Source organism: Nomascus leucogenys, chromosome 6, assembly GCF_006542625.1.
Source record: "Nomascus leucogenys isolate Asia chromosome 6, Asia_NLE_v1, whole genome shotgun sequence".
Lineage (NCBI taxonomy): Eukaryota > Metazoa > Chordata > Mammalia > Primates > Hylobatidae > Nomascus > Nomascus leucogenys.
Window position 1 is genome coordinate 29,590,112 of NC_044386.1, and position 15,564 is coordinate 29,605,675.

At 42.2% G+C, this 15,564-nt stretch overlaps 1 protein-coding gene across 5 annotated transcripts in view; it reads left to right on the forward strand.

The window, feature by feature from the left end:
• The window catches only part of PDZD2 (PDZ domain containing 2), a 470,684-nt gene that overhangs the window by 408,559 nt on the left and 46,561 nt on the right, over positions 1-15,564 (forward strand). For all 5 annotated transcript variants that reach the window (XM_030813944.1, XM_030813945.1, XM_030813946.1 and 2 more), the window contains 6 exons: positions 3,496-3,615; positions 4,645-4,759; positions 8,469-8,542; positions 8,688-8,913; positions 10,341-10,458; positions 12,098-12,230. In XM_030813944.1, the coding sequence (XP_030669804.1) occupies positions 3,496-3,615; positions 4,645-4,759; positions 8,469-8,542; positions 8,688-8,913; positions 10,341-10,458; positions 12,098-12,230 (786 nt within the window). The remainder of the gene's footprint in view (positions 1-3,495; positions 3,616-4,644; positions 4,760-8,468; positions 8,543-8,687; positions 8,914-10,340; positions 10,459-12,097; positions 12,231-15,564) is intronic.

Sequence of the window (15,564 nt, forward strand, 5' to 3'; positions counted from 1 at the left end):
GCAGCCAAGGTCATGGGGGGCTGTAGAGGGGGCTGCACTAGCTGCTCAAGTTAATGTTCCAGAACCTGCTCCCATCTGAGCTCTGGACTCCACAGCCCTGCATGAGGGCCGCTCCTCCATCTCAGCATCCTCAACCCGGTGGAGACTGGGCAGGTGGTCTCCTAACCAAGGGTAAGGCAGGCTCAGTCCCTGAGAAACCTATGGGGTATTCTTTGAGTCCTGGCACCACTAACCAAGGGGCTCAAGAGGAACCCTTAGCAGCTTGTCCCCAGCCCTACGATGAAGCAGAGATACAGGACGGGTGTGGCAGCAACGACATCCACACGTGCTTGGAGAGCTGTAGAGGGTAGAGTTCTGAAGGACCTGGGTCAGGGCATCTGAGGCAGTCCCTTACTTTTGGGGTGTTATGACCCATTTACAGATGGAGCAACTGACTCTCAAAGGGGTTAAGTATTTTGCCCAGGGTGATATGCCAGAACCTCTGTAAGGCTTTAAAGGTGCTCAAATCAGTCAATTATTTGTCAGGATAAAGTATTTCTGTTGCTTCCGATGCCCTTTATCTGACCAGGAGAATAACAAGTGCCCATGTTTCAGGGACAGTTGCTCATCAGCCCATTTTGGGTTGAATTCACCCAAAGGTAACTTGAGGATTGTTGGGGCATTGAGTAAAAGCAGAGAAAAAACTGGCATGGGACCAGTCAAACTTGTCCAGGCCCAGGACTGCGACCTGCCCAGAATGGTCCTATTGGACCCACAGAGTCTGGGGAGATTGGAACATTGGAAGATCACCCAACTGTCAGTTGTTTTATTTTTTATTTTTTGAGACTGAGTGTCACTCTGTTGCCCAGGCTAGAGTTCAGTGGTGCAACCTTGGCTCACTGCAACCTCCGCCTCCCGGGATCAAGCAGTTCTGCCTCAGCCTCCCAAGTACCTGGGATTACAGGCGTGAGCTACCACACCCAGCTCATTTTTGTATTTTTAGTAGAGACGGGGTTTCATCATGTTGGCCAGGCTGATCTCAAACTCCTGACCTCAAGTGATCCATTCTACCACCTCGGCCTCCCAAAGTGCTGGCATTACAGGCGTGAGCCACCATGCCCGGCCTTGTCAGGCTGTGTGAAAGATGAGAGAGGGTTTACTGCCGTCATGGCCACAGATCGAGCGTTGAGGTAATTTCTTAACTGACCTGCTGAGGAAACCCGACAGCATTTGTAGCCCAGAAACATCCATTTCTAACCACACTTCCCGGGATCGGGAAGCCCAGGCCAGGGTAGAAAGTTTGAAAGGAGAGTTTTTCCCTCTCTTTTTCAAGAAAACTGTCCTTTCTCTCGTCTCTTTTTATTTTCTGCCCTTTTCTTTTTCTCCCAGGATTCGTCTTTCTTTTTTCTTGGTCTCTCTCCCTCCACTATAAAGTATTATCTAGAACCGGGCTCATGCCCGTAATCCCAACACTTTGGGAGGCCAAGGTGGTAGAATTGCCTGAGCCCAAGTTCAAGACTAGCCTGGGCAACATGGCAAGACCTTATCTTTACGAAAAAATGTTTTTTAAATTAGCTGGGCATGGTCATGCATACCTCTGTTTCCAGTTACTTGGGAGGCTGAGGCGGAAGAATCGCTTGAGCCCAGGAGGTCAAGACTGCAGTGAGCTGTGATCACGCCACTGCATTCCAGCCTAGGTGATAGAGTGAGAGACCCTGTCTTAAATAAACAAATAAAATAAATAAATAAATATTATCTAGATTTGACCTCTCCAGTAAAACTTTCAGCAATGATGGAGATGTTTTTTATTTGTACCGTCCAATATGGTAGCCATATATGTCTACTGAGCACATGAAAAGTGGCTAGTGGGGGGTGTATTTTTAATTTTAATTAATTTTAATTCAAATATAGATACCTACAGGTGGCAAGTGGCTACCATATTAGACAGCACAGGTCTAGAAAGTTCAAGGAGATCCTGGAAACTCTCTGAGAGACTGGTGAAGCCTACAGGCTTTTGGTTCCTTCTGGTTCCCAAAAGAGAGATGGAGTGAAGTACTGCTGAAGATTGGTGACCAGAGAAAGAGTTCCCTTAGGAGTTCACACAGAAACCTCTGTATTCAAGGACTGAAAAACACATGCTATGTCTGGCCATCTCTGCAATGGTTTCATTAAAAGGGTAGTAACCTTGCCAAGCCCACATCATTTTTTTTTTTAATGATTAAAAGTCTGGGAGGCCAACATTGTTGGCAGATATTTTGTAAAACTGCAAAAAAATATAATTGTTCTGAGCTGCCAAAAATACAAAAATATTACTGGGGACGTCTCATTTTTGTGTTTGAATGTAGTATACGCAGAGACTCAGGATAAAACTGTTTTGCGACGTCGCTTTTCTCATGTTAAACATGAAGTGATTTTTTTGGCTTAGGTAGAATATCTGCATCAGTGAAGAAATTTATTATTCTAAGAAAAATAGCAAGGAGCAAGATTGTAGAAGTGCTTTGGTGATAGAGTCACTTGATCTCTTGTTTATGTTCTAAGGAGCGCAGCCTGCTTACACGTGTGTATATTATGAGTGATGGACACAGAAAAGGGGTGAGATTGGAGCTGCTGCGTGTCAGGAAGGGAAAGTGTGGCTCATTATGGGAAAATACTTTATTTTCCAAATGTGAGAGATGAGAACTGAAGCTGCTGCCGTCTCTCAGTGGGATGTTTTATGTGGAATAACAGTTGTCTGGGTTTGTGGTTTGGGTTTTATAAGAAACAAGGGCTTGCTGAGTTTTTGATCGAGTGAATTAAGCTTAAAATGGCAACATACTTTCTAACCATGATGGTGAACTTGGGATGGAGGCAGGGGTGACTACCAAGGGAAAGCCCGACCACAGGTGGTCATCCTGTATCACTGAGGCCTCTTGTTTCTGGTTCCTGACTCCATTCCAGATGTAGAATCTGTGGAATGCGGTCGAGGAAAGAGCAACACAAGGTGCTTAAGATCCCCAAGCAGTTCTTTACGTGGGGGAAGAAGCCATGGCAATCTATTATAGTAGGGGCTGTTCCTCCGTAGTTTTTTTGAGATGGAGTCTCACTCTGTGGCCCAGGCTGCAGTGCAGTGGCACAATCTCCGCTCACTGCAACCTCCACCTCCCAGGTCCAAGCGATTGTCCTGCCTCAGCCTCCTGAGTAGCTGGGACTACAGGCACCCACCAACACACCCAGTTAATTTTCGTATTTTTATTAGAGACGGGGTTTCACCATGTTGGCTAGGCTGGTCTCAAACTCCTGACCTCAGGTGACCTGCCTGCCTTGGCCTCCCAAAGTGCTGGGATTACAGGCGTGAGCCATGGTGCCCAGCACCTGCGATAGTATTTATAGGAACCTTTTTTTGAGTCAGTGAACCAGAGAGAAATGTCTAGTACTGAAGACGTCTAAGATTTTCAAAGCCTGAGTATATTTTTCTGCCAGATACCACAATAGAACAAATGAGAGTAATCTCTGGCCTTGCCGTGTGCTGACTTTTAGGAATACCACATTGTGAAGAAGTCTACCCGCTCCTTAAGCACGACGCAGGTGGAATCTCCTTGGAGGCTCATTCGGCCATCCGTCATCTCGATCATTGGGTTGTACAAAGAAAAAGGCAAGGTGAGCTCTTTTCTGCAGACTGTTCTGCCTTCTGGGTGAATGTTAGCACACATTTTTTGTTTTATTTTATTTGTTTTTGTTTTTAGAAACAGGTTCTTGCTCTGTTGCCCAGGCCGGAGTGCAGTGGTGCAATCACGGCTCACCGCAGTCTTAAACTCCTGGGCTCAAGCAGCACTCCCACCTCGGCTTCCCAAAGCACTGAGATTATAGTCATGAGCCATTGCACCCAGCCACACGTATTCTTTAAATGGTTACTTTTTATTTTATTTGTCTTTATATGAAATGAAAAGTAACAGGTATAAAGAAGGACAGATAAAGTGGCCTCTGTATGGATTCAAGTGGATTCCCTGGCATTCTGTGCTATAGGTCTCAGTGTGAGATGGCCATGCCCTCTTCACTCCTACGATGTAAGGAGTCACCAACACTTGACTGCTAGGGGCAGAACCAAAGGTGCAGTGAATGACCCTCAACTTTTATCTCCAGTGAAAGAAAAGCAGAGCCTGCAGCTTCAGGGAGTACCCTTGGTGATCCTTTTGAATGAATTTCATGGTGTTGCCATTATCATAAAGGAAATGATATGAATAACTTGACATAACACAAAAATCAAAATACTCATTTTGATATTATACAAAATGGAAAGACTAAAACAAAAGAAAACAAACGTGGCACCTGCATATAGTGGGAAATGATTCTTATGAGCTATTTAGTGGATCCGTATGAAATTGCCATTTGTGGAGGTCAAAGATTGTCAAATATTGGCAATTTGGTATGTTTCTGCCTAAAACTTTTTCCCTTAATGTAATGTGTGGCTAGGACAATGTAAATAGATCTGAGGAAGGGAATAAGGAAGAGAACACAAACTTGAGTTTGCAGCTAGTTGCTTAGTTTAACTCCAGGCCTGGTTGGGGAGGTCACTTCAGTTAAATACTACAATGGGACAGATGTCTTCAGTTAAATACTACAATGGGAAAGATGCCCTCAGTTAAATACTACACTGTTAACCTGGACTCTCATCTGCTTCTGATCTAGGGCCTTGGCTTTAGTATTGCTGGAGGTCGAGACTGCATTCGTGGACAGATGGGGATTTTTGTCAAGACCATCTTCCCAAATGGATCAGCTGCAGAGGATGGAAGACTTAAAGAAGGTAGGAGAAAGCCTCTTGTATCCTCAGTGACAGTGACTTTGATCCCATGAGAATCTGCCTCTTCACAAGATGTAGTGAATGCCACAGTACCTAGTAGACCTGGGCGGAATCTGCCTGGCACAGTCAGTGTAACCTGAGCTTCACTTTCCCTAGTTGTAAACTTGGAATATTAACACCTGCCTTGAAGAGTGGTTATCAGGATTACATGAGATAATATGTGGAAAGTGTCTTAATATTTCTGTTGGGGTCTTTAGTGTCTATCTTGTCAACTTGGTCTGATCATGTTCCTTTCCTTGAAAATTTTGAGAGTTTGGGGTCCATTCTTACCCCAAGGGCTGGTGTGGAAGCAGAGTGCCTGGTCATTAGTGGATATTTAATATCTTGCTACAGAAATCAACCACCACATAGTCTGGTTCCTAAATGAACATCTTTTATTTATTTATTTATTTATTTATTAATGAGACAGGGTCTCAATCTATCACCCAGGCTGGAGTGCAGTGGCATGATCATAGCTCACTGCAGCCTCAACCCCCTGGGCTCAGGTGATCCTCCCACCTCAGCTTCACGAGTAGCTGGGAATATAGGCGCACACCATCATGCCCAGCTAATTTTTGTATATTTTTGTAGAGACGAGGTTTCGCCATGTTGCCCAGGCTGGTCTCAAACACCTGGGCTCAAACGATCCGCCCACCTCAGCCTCACAAAGTGCCAGGATTACAGGCATGAGCCACTGTGTCTGGCCCTAAACGAACATCTTTTAATTCTCAATAGCACCTGCCATTTTGCCACATGTGAATATACTAGACAAGTGCTTCTGAATGCAAATTAAAGTAATATTGAGGTGCCAAGTTCTACCTTGCAAATAATTTTTAATGTTTAAATATATCATTTTATAGTGCTTTAAACACTTACAAAGCAATTCCACATATTTAATTATTTCACTAACTGCCTTGCAGCCCTGTCAAATTGGCATTTTGGAGTGACCATCTTAGAAACAGAAAAGTGACACTCAGAAATGTTAAGTGACTAGAAACTTGTCCCATCCTTAGTAAAGAGCAGAAGTGAAATTTAAACCCAGCTTTGTGATCCCAAGTTCAACTCACTTTCCCACCTTACTTGAGAAAATCTAGAATAGATACACATATCTTTATATTTTCTATGAAATACTTATCTGGATTAAGATTATATACTTTTTATAAAGTAGAATTGCCCAAAAGTTCTGAACACACACACAGGTATATATATATATTTATTTTATTGTACTTTAAGAGGCAGGGTCTTGCTCTGTCATCCAGGCTGGAGTGCAGTGGTGTGATCACAGCTCACTGCAGCCTCAAATTCCTGGGCACAAGGGATCCTCTTGCCTAAGCTTCCCAAGTAGCCAGGACCACAGGTGTGCACCGCCATGCCCAGCTAATTATGTTTTTAAGAGATGGGGTCTCACTGTGTTACCCAGGCTGATCTCAAACTCCTGGCCTCAAGTGAATGTCCCACCTCTGCCTCCCAAAGTGCTAGGATTACAGGCCTAAGCTACAGCGCCTAGCCTGCACATATTTTAAACAGCATTCACCAGAGCATGAATCCCTATTTTTTCCTCTCACTTATTAATATGCTTCCTTCATGAAATAATTAAAGTAGAATATTTTTAGTTATCTTCAAAAATGCTGTGACTGTTCAGTTCAATTGACCTAAACTTTAGGTGCTTTTGTGCTATATGGGTTCTTTTTTTGGAACTGATAAGAGTGAATTGGAATCTCCTATTTTTTAGGCAAAGCAACCATCGAACCCTGTATGCTAACAATAAGACGTGACCAGGCTTAATTCTCCCACGGCAGAATATTTATTTCTCTCTCTTAGAGGAAGGGTTAACTCCCAGGTGGTGTTTGTGTTGAGTTCTAGAACAATATAAAATTCTAGCAGAGCGTCTTTATAATGGATGTGCCATGTGTTCACTTAATTGAAATCCATCCTGCAAGGCTGGTAAAATGGAGCAAAACGGGGAAAAAAAAATCAATAGTTAAGAAAGGTTAATAGTACTTGATTCTCCTAAATACTGTTTTTTCATATGTGTTCATTTACAAGAAAAGTAAGTCATTGGAATGGATTTCAACCTGTTGAGTGATATGTCTTTAAAAAACCTTGCGTACATTTTAAGAGTGCGAGTAATCATTTTAATATTTGCTCCTTTTCCCCTATGGAAACAACCTAAAAACATCCACCTCCTCACCTAATTGAGTAATTGGTTATGCCAGATTTTTAAACAGAGATTACTTCACTTATTTTATAGCTTCTGTAATTGCATTAAGGGGAAGCCACATAACAAATGCATGGGGCACAGCTACATTTTTGTAACTCATCTACAGGATTCCTTGAATTGTGCACACAGCGTGCCCCTGGGATTGGCTGTCTGCAAGAGGTGACAATGTGTGTTCTTATGCTGCTTTGCACTTTCTTATGGGTGTACAGAGTCCCTCTTCTCTACAGCAATGCTGTGCAAAGTTCATCTGTTCTTCTCTCTGGGGCATCTTTGTAGTGTTTTTGATGAACTGTTATTCCAAAAAAACAGGCCATGTCACAAGAGTGCAAACCAGAAACAAGCTCTGATAAGTCAACAGGATGTCCAAGTTCTTTTATATTCCTAGCAGACGCTATCAACAGCTTGAAAAATGACCTGATTGTGCCGCCTTAGAGTTAAAAATAATAGGAGAGCTGGGGCAGGGGGCCATGAGCGAGCATGTTCCTGCACATGCCTGGCAAATTAACATGACCCCGCAGTCATCTCTGAGATAGAAGCTTATAGTAACTTGCCAGCTTACTGACAGAGAACCTGGAACTGCATCAGTAAGATTATTTTTGGGCTGGGAGCAGTAGCTCACACCTGTAATCCCCGCACTTTGGGAAGCCGAGGCGGGCAGATCACTCAAGGCCAGGAGTTCAAGACCAGCCTGGCCAACATGGTGAAACCCTGTCTCTACTAAAAATACAAAAAAAAATTAGCCATATATGGTGGCGTGCACCTGTATTCCCAGCTAGTCAGGAGGCTGAGGCATGAGAATAGTTTGAACCTGGAAGGCAGAGGTTGTAGTGAGCTGAGGTCACGCCACCACACTCTAGCCTGTGTGACTGAGCCAGAGCAATACTCTGTTTCAAAAAAAAATTTTTTTTTAGTAAAAAAAAAAAAAGACTATTCTGGGCTGCCATTGCTCAGTAATATTTTAGCAAGTTTTTTGTTATCATTAAAGCCATTTTCCATACACCATGCTGATTCTCTGGGCTCAGGGAACTTGTCTTTCTACAAATATAGGAGTGACTTCTCAAATGTTATATGTGTTCATGCCTCATTGCCAGTGGGTTTAAGTTTTTAAACAATGACTATGAGGAACGCCTTTGAACTAGATTTCTGCAGTTTGATTTCTAAACATAGGACATCTGTTGTCAAACTTGGCAATGGCTAAAAAAAATAAGATTTTCATGCTTCCCATAGTTATTTTAATTGAAGATTGAAATACAGAATTACTGCAAAAGAATATGTGTTGTCATTAATTGTCTCATTTTGTGACATTCCTGGGAGCTAAGCTAAACAATAAAAGTTATTTTATATGGTAGTACATCAGGGACCATATGGTATCCCATAATAAGTCTGACTGAGCAGTTAAATTCCAGGAAATTAAAGGTTAATGTTAATGCAATTCTTACATTTGATCACTAGGAGATGAAATCCTAGATGTAAATGGAATACCAATAAAGGGCTTGACGTTTCAAGAAGCCATTCATACCTTTAAGGTAACAACATTCTTATTGATCTCCTTTATCCTATTTTCCTTCCTTTATTTCCTTCTGGCTTGGGTTTGGTGAGATTTTTTTTTTAACCCTTTGATGTAAGGACAGTCCAAATGTTTCAGCCCACCTTTCCTCGTTGTTTTCTCAGCAAATCCGGAGTGGATTATTTGTCTTAACGGTACGCACAAAGTTGGTGAGCCCCAGCCTCACACCCTGCTCGACCCCCACACACATGAGCAGATCCGCCTCCCCGAACTTCAATACCAGTGGGGGAGCCTCGGGAGGAGGCTCTGATGAAGGCAGTTCTTCATCCCTGGGTCGGAAGACCCCTGGGCCCAAGGACAGGATCGTCATGGAAGTAACACTCAACAAAGGTGATGGCAGCTTTTCCTTACCTTTGTCTCATTTCTTGAATAACATTTTGGAATCTGTTGTTAGCTTAATTCTTCCTCATTGTTCTATGAATTATTCCTTTGGTACAATCTTCTATCAACAACAGGTGGTCTCTACATGGGACAGTGAGGTCAGGTAGAGAGATGTTAGTCACTTTAGTCAAAGTGAAGGGAAGTTACCAGTAGCATAGAGCTCTCTAAGCTCTCCCCATGAATCACTGTGTGTCAGAGGCTTGTGTTTAAAAAAAAAAAAAAAAAAAAAAAATCACTGGCCAGGCACAGTGGCTCATGCCTGTAATCCTAGCACTTTGGGAAGCCGAAGCAGGTAGATCACCTGAAATCAGGAGTTTGAGACCAGCCTCCCCAACATGGCGAAACCCCGTTTCTACTAAAAATAAAAAAAAGTAGCTCGGCGTGGTGGCGAGCACCTATAATCCCAGCTACTCGGGAGGCTGAGGCAGGAGAATCACTTGAACCCGGGAGGCAGAGGTTGCAGTGAGCCGAGATCAAACCACTGCACTCTACCTTGGGCAACAAGAGTGAAACTCCATCTCAAAAAAAAAAAAATCACCAATGAGCTTAAGCCTAGGGCTAATATAAAATTTTAAAGAACAAAAGATTGGCCAGGTGCGGTGGCTCACGCCTGTAATCCCAGCACTTTGGGAGGCTGAGACGGGCAGATCACGAGGTCAGGAGATCGAGACCATCCTGGCTAACACAGTGAAACCCCATCTCTACTAAAAGTACAAAAAATTAGCCGGGCACGGTGGCAGGCGCCTGTAGTCCCAGCTTCTCGGGAGGCTGAGGCAGGAGAATGGCGTGAACCCGGGAGGCAGAGCTTGCAGTGAGCCGAGGTCGTGCCACTGCACTCCAGCCTGGGCGACAGAGCGAGACTCTGTCTCAAAAAAAAGAACAAAAGATTATAGTTCAGTGTACAGTTAACACTAGTAACTAGAATTCATGAATGATCACCAAATCTTACTGCTTTTCATCCCTGTTTCTTTTTCCTCCCCACCTACTCTAGAAACATGATGGAAGATTAAACAACCAAGAGATTAGTTGTTAAAAAGAAAAGCAAAAGAAAGCGAGTTTGTGTACCTAGAATAAAAACGTTACTTATAGCCTGCCTATTTCTAAAAACAGATATGAGGAGATTAGTTAGACTAAGCAGAGAGTTGACCATTGGATAATTCAGTCTGTAACTAGCTCCCAGGTTAGCCATGGGCTCATTCTATTAGCAGCAGTGGCAGTGTTGACAAGGAAAAGCAGGATTTACATTCTGAGTCTGGACCAGAAATAAATGGTTATTGGTCTGAATAGATATTAATTCTGTTTCAAATCAGTTACACTTTTTTTCTAGTGATTGTGTAATTTTTGTTTTTATTTTCTTTGAATGGTGCCTCTCACAGAGCCAAGAGTTGGATTAGGCATTGGTGCCTGCTGCTTGGCTCTGGAAAACAGTCCTCCTGGCATCTACATTCACAGCCTTGCTCCAGGATCAGTGGCCAAGATGGAGAGCAACCTGAGGTTTGTTGTTTGCCTGATAGTGTAAGGTTCTGGAGTGTTCATAAATATGAAATATACACGTGTGATATTTGCTCAATTACTTTCCTTTGAGGGATGTTGAAGCTTTGAATTCTTTCCAAGAATATAGCCAAGACTACAATTAATAGCATCTCCAAAAATGTAAATGTTAATATAAATGAAATTTGGTTGAATTTGAGAACTCTAGATCTTGGCTTCCCTGCTTGTTTTGTTCTATTTGGTCTCAGAAGTCCAGTTTCAGAAACTTGACAAGATACAACTCTGTACAGATATCTGTGATTAGCTCAATATTTTCTTTCATTTTATATTCACATATGTAAAATTCATATGAAATACTGGAACTGCTCAAATGGTTCAGAATCACTTGATGCCAAACAGTCCTGAAATAGTGCCCTTGAATAGGAGGCATTTCTTACTAAGTACCCTCTCAAACTTTTCCTATCATTTTCATTCCTTGTTGAATGGCCATGTCTAGGTGTCTACTTTCTGAAGTCACTGAGTGTCTGATTTCTTAATCCAGATAGTTGAGTTGTCACATGGGCGTTCTGTTTACACAAGAAATATGTAGGTGTTCTATTATATAGTAATTGCAGTGAGTCAGTGCCCACCTAAACGTCATAAGAATGTACGTGTATTGCACAAAGCACCCTGTGCTAACAGTATCATCTTTCTGCCCTGTAAACTTCCAAGTCCTTTAGTGGTTAAGGGATTGTCAAAATGGCATTCATTGAGGTTGCCATTTTGGGGCCCTGTTAATAGCTTATATTATGTTTTTAGTTAATCATTACAGTAAATTTCCATATGAAAAAAAATTTAGCAAATCATCCAAAGTACATTAAAGAAAATATACTTTTAGAACCCAAGGAAAAAAATCCTTTAATGACATCCCAAGATGATGTTTCTTTCTTGAATGATTCCATATGTCTGGAGCCTGCCAAATGAACATTCTTCAAATCCCATATAAAGAGTCTTTGTTCTCTCCTACTGACTTCTCTCCCTGTAATTTCCAGTCAAAACGGGCAACTTGTCCCCAATTTCTCATTTGTTCAAATTTGAAACGTTTTTACGAATTCTTGGGTAACCTTTGAGCCTCAGCTATTTCCTCCTTAAGTTATAATAATCATTTCAAGATGGTAGGAAGAGAGAATTGCTGGTGGTCGAGGGGTTCTGTCATGTGATGGATGACAGTCAGACCCGAGTTAGTTCAACAGTGTGTGACATCTGGGTGACCCCTCTGAGCCTGTGTTCCTATCTGCATAATGGGAATAATTTTACTTACTCAAAGCTTTGTTATACAGCATGCTTCGTATAGTGCCTGGCATATAGTATATGCTCAAAAAATGGTAGGTTTCATCATTGTCCTTATTATCAATTTTATTTGACTTTGCTATTTCTGAAAATGCCAGTAAATATGCATAATGACCTTTGCCCACTTAAAATCAAATGTGTTTTAATGAATGTATTGCATTTTTACATGTATGCCAATGGGAAAAGATATCAAGTGCCTCTTTAAAGTATTCAGAAAAGATTTCATATTATAAACCTCTCCTAGCAAGAAGGCTATTTTAGCTTTAAGAAGCTGGCTGCTAACACAGAGTGTGGATTCCGTTGCCCTCCCTAGCCGCGGGGATCAAATCCTGGAAGTGAACTCCGTCAACGTCCGCCATGCTGCTTTAAGCAAAGTCCACGCCATCTTGAGCAAATGCCCTCCAGGACCCGTTCGCCTTGTCATCGGCCGACACCCTAATCCAAAGGTGAGGTGGTTCACCCTCTTCTGAACGTGGGAAGATGATACACCTTCCTAGGATATCGTATACTCTTTGGTGAGATGGTTTTCCCAGCTGGGGATAGGCAGGCAACCTATGGGTGGTTCATGTGGGAAATGAATCTCTAACCTGGACTTCGTCTTCACAATCTTAGAAAATCTTACTAGATCGTTTTGACAATGTTATCTGGTAAATTTGAAACTTGTCTGGTGGGAGGTAAGAATGCTGTGTTCTGAGTACTGGCTTTTTGAGCTCTGGTGAGATACTTAACCTCTTTGGGTTTTTGCAACAAGAGAATCTGCAAGCCTTGGACTGGACGGTCTCTATGACCCTGTCAGTTTCAAGATAAGAAGGCTTTTCTTACCACATCTTTTGTTTGGCCATATTTTGGGAATTCTGTCATCTTTAAGTTTAATGTTGAATAATTAATTTATTTTTAAAACAGTTTCAGTGAATTTTAAACTTCCTTCAATTAAGAAATGAGGGCCAGGCTTGGTGGCTCACACTGGTAATCCTAGCACTTTGGGAGGCTGAAGCAGGAGGATCACTTGAGCTCAGAAATTCGAAACCAGCCTGGGCAACATAGTGAGACTTCGTCTTTATTTTTTTTAAATAAAAAATAAAAAGAAATGAGAAAGTGTCACGATAAGTATAAAAATAAATTGTTCATAATAGTTGGAAAGAAAACTATTTAGAACTTAACTTAAACTTGGGTAATATACTTAATTCATTTAAACTGTGCATTTCCATAGAATTTCTAGAGTACAAAGTTTTTCAGTTTACTTAAAAAAATTTTTTTTAAAATAGAGATGGGGTCTTGCTGTGTTGCCCAGGCTGTTCTCAAACTCCTGGGCTCAAGCAATCAATCCACTTCGGGCTGAAATTAAAGGTGTGAGCCACCATGCCCCACGTTAGATACTTTTAAAGGACAAATAAATGTCTTCAGATTTGTGGAGGAATGTTTCCTTCTTAATGTTCATTTAACTGTTGAGTCAGAAAAATACCTGTTTATCTTATCAAATGATTATCTTGAAATTTAAATAAATGAAAATAAGATGAAATCTGGCTTTGCAGACCAATTGCTTATTTGCAAATGTTACTTTGTAGATTTTGCTCCCATCAAAGTTGGGGAAAAAATAAAGCCCAGCATTTCAAATAAACTATAATGGAAAAGTTATTTGTTAAGTTTATTCAAAATTATGAAGGATACTATTTTTCTGATCAAGTCCTCAAGACTAAATTTTTTTTTTTTTTGAGACAGGGTCTCACTCTGTCACCCAGACTGGAGTGCAATGGCACAATCACGGCTCACTGCAACCTTGACTTCCCGGGTTCCAGCGATCCTCCCACCTCAGCCTCCAGAGTAGCTGGGACCATGGGTGCATGCCAATACACCTGGCTAATTTTTATATTTGTGGTAGAGATGGGGTTTCACCATGTTGCCCAGGCTGGTCTCGAACTCCTGAGCTCAAGGCGTCCACACACCTTGGCCTCCCAAAGTGCTGGAATTATAGGCACAAGCCACCATGCCCGGCCAAGACTAAATTTTTAAATTCATGCCAGGACCCTTTTCATTAACTACTCACACAATTGTTCTGTAATCTACCTAAGCAGCATAAATATGTATTGAAATTCTCCTGACCATGACATTTAACGTACATTCACATTTTCCAGTACTGGTTTTGCTTGTTCCGCTAATGACACATTCTGAAAGTGGGAGTTCTTTCTTTGGTTTATCTAATACAGATGGCTCCACGGGAGACCAGAGGAACCACATGGGGCCTTGAGCCAACAGGACATAGTATATCACTGCAGCTCCTTACATTTTATCATTGTAAAGATACCCATATAGTCTTCTGTTGAGAATGAAATATTATTATTAGTATTATTAGTATTAATTGAGATGGAGTCTCGCTCTATAGCCCAGGCTGGAGTGCAATGGCATGATCTCGGCTCACTGCAACCTCTGCCTCCCGGGTTCAAGTGATTCTCCCGCCTCAGCCTTCTGAGTAGGTGGGATTACAGGTGTGCGCCACCATGCCCAGCTAATTTTTGCATTTTTAGTAGAGATGGGGTTTCACCATGTTGGCCAGGCTGGTCTCAAACTCCTGACCTCAAGTGATCCTCCCGCTGGATGATGGGATTATAGATGTGAGCCACCACATCTGGCCTGAGAATGAATTATTAAATGACTTTTTCTTACTTACAAGTTTTATTTGGAAGGAAAGAGAGAAGATCCTTTAAGTCTAATGTTAGCTGCTTAGCCTGGGTACCACCAGCCCATGTGAACCTGGTGTTGAACAGGAGGCAGAGGTGCCAAGGAGGCCCTGGGGGTAAATTGGGATGGGTGTGGAGGTTGTGAAGCAGACAGGCAGGCTGCCAGGCATCAACAGAGGGACTATCCTTCCGTGTCTCCCTCCAGCCAGGGCGATTCAAATCATCTATTCTCATCCTATATCAAATTCATTACCTAAACATTTATTGAGCTTCCACTGGGTGCCAGGCAGTGTCAACATACCAGGGATACACAATTAATTCGAATGTATCTCAGGAAACTTGCAGCCTACTCTGAACGTGAAGTTCACAGGACCTTTACCAGGACATTACAAACTGCACAAATGTGGGAATATATTTGCAATTGTGGACAGAATCAACAGCTTCTATCAAATTCGCAAGTCATTCATGACCCCAAGAATGTTAAGCATTTTGTTAGAGTGTGAGGATGTTATTGTTAGACTGATGAAAGACAAGACCCAATTTAAAGAGTGGCTCCTCCTCTGTCTAAGCCAACCTTGACCTGAGCAGAATACTTCTGTAATCAAGGCCTGAGAGCCCACTAATTTTTTTCTCAGCATCAGCGTCACACTCTTGACCCATACGGAAGTTGCAGGTAATCATAGTCCCTACATTGTTGGACTTGGCTGTTACTTGGTTATATCTCTTCTCTACTTGCACAGTTGCCTTTAACTTTTTGAAGCTAACCACAGGACACTTCAGCAAGTTCAACTCAACCCAATTTTTTTTTGTTTGTTTTTGGACGCACACAGGAAAAGAAGGAACCAACTCAATTCACTTTTTTTTTTCTGTTTTTGAGACAGAGTCTCTCTCGGTTGCCCAGGCTGGAGTGCAGTGGTGCAATCTTGGCTCACAGCAACCTCTGCCTCCCGGATTCAAGTGATTCTCCTGCCTCAGCCTCCCGAGTAGCTGGGATTATAGGCGGGTGCTGCCACGCTCGACTAATCTTTTGTATTTTTAGTAGAGATTGGGTTTCACCATGTTGGCTAGGCTGGTCTCGAACTCCTAACCTCAAGTGATCCACCCG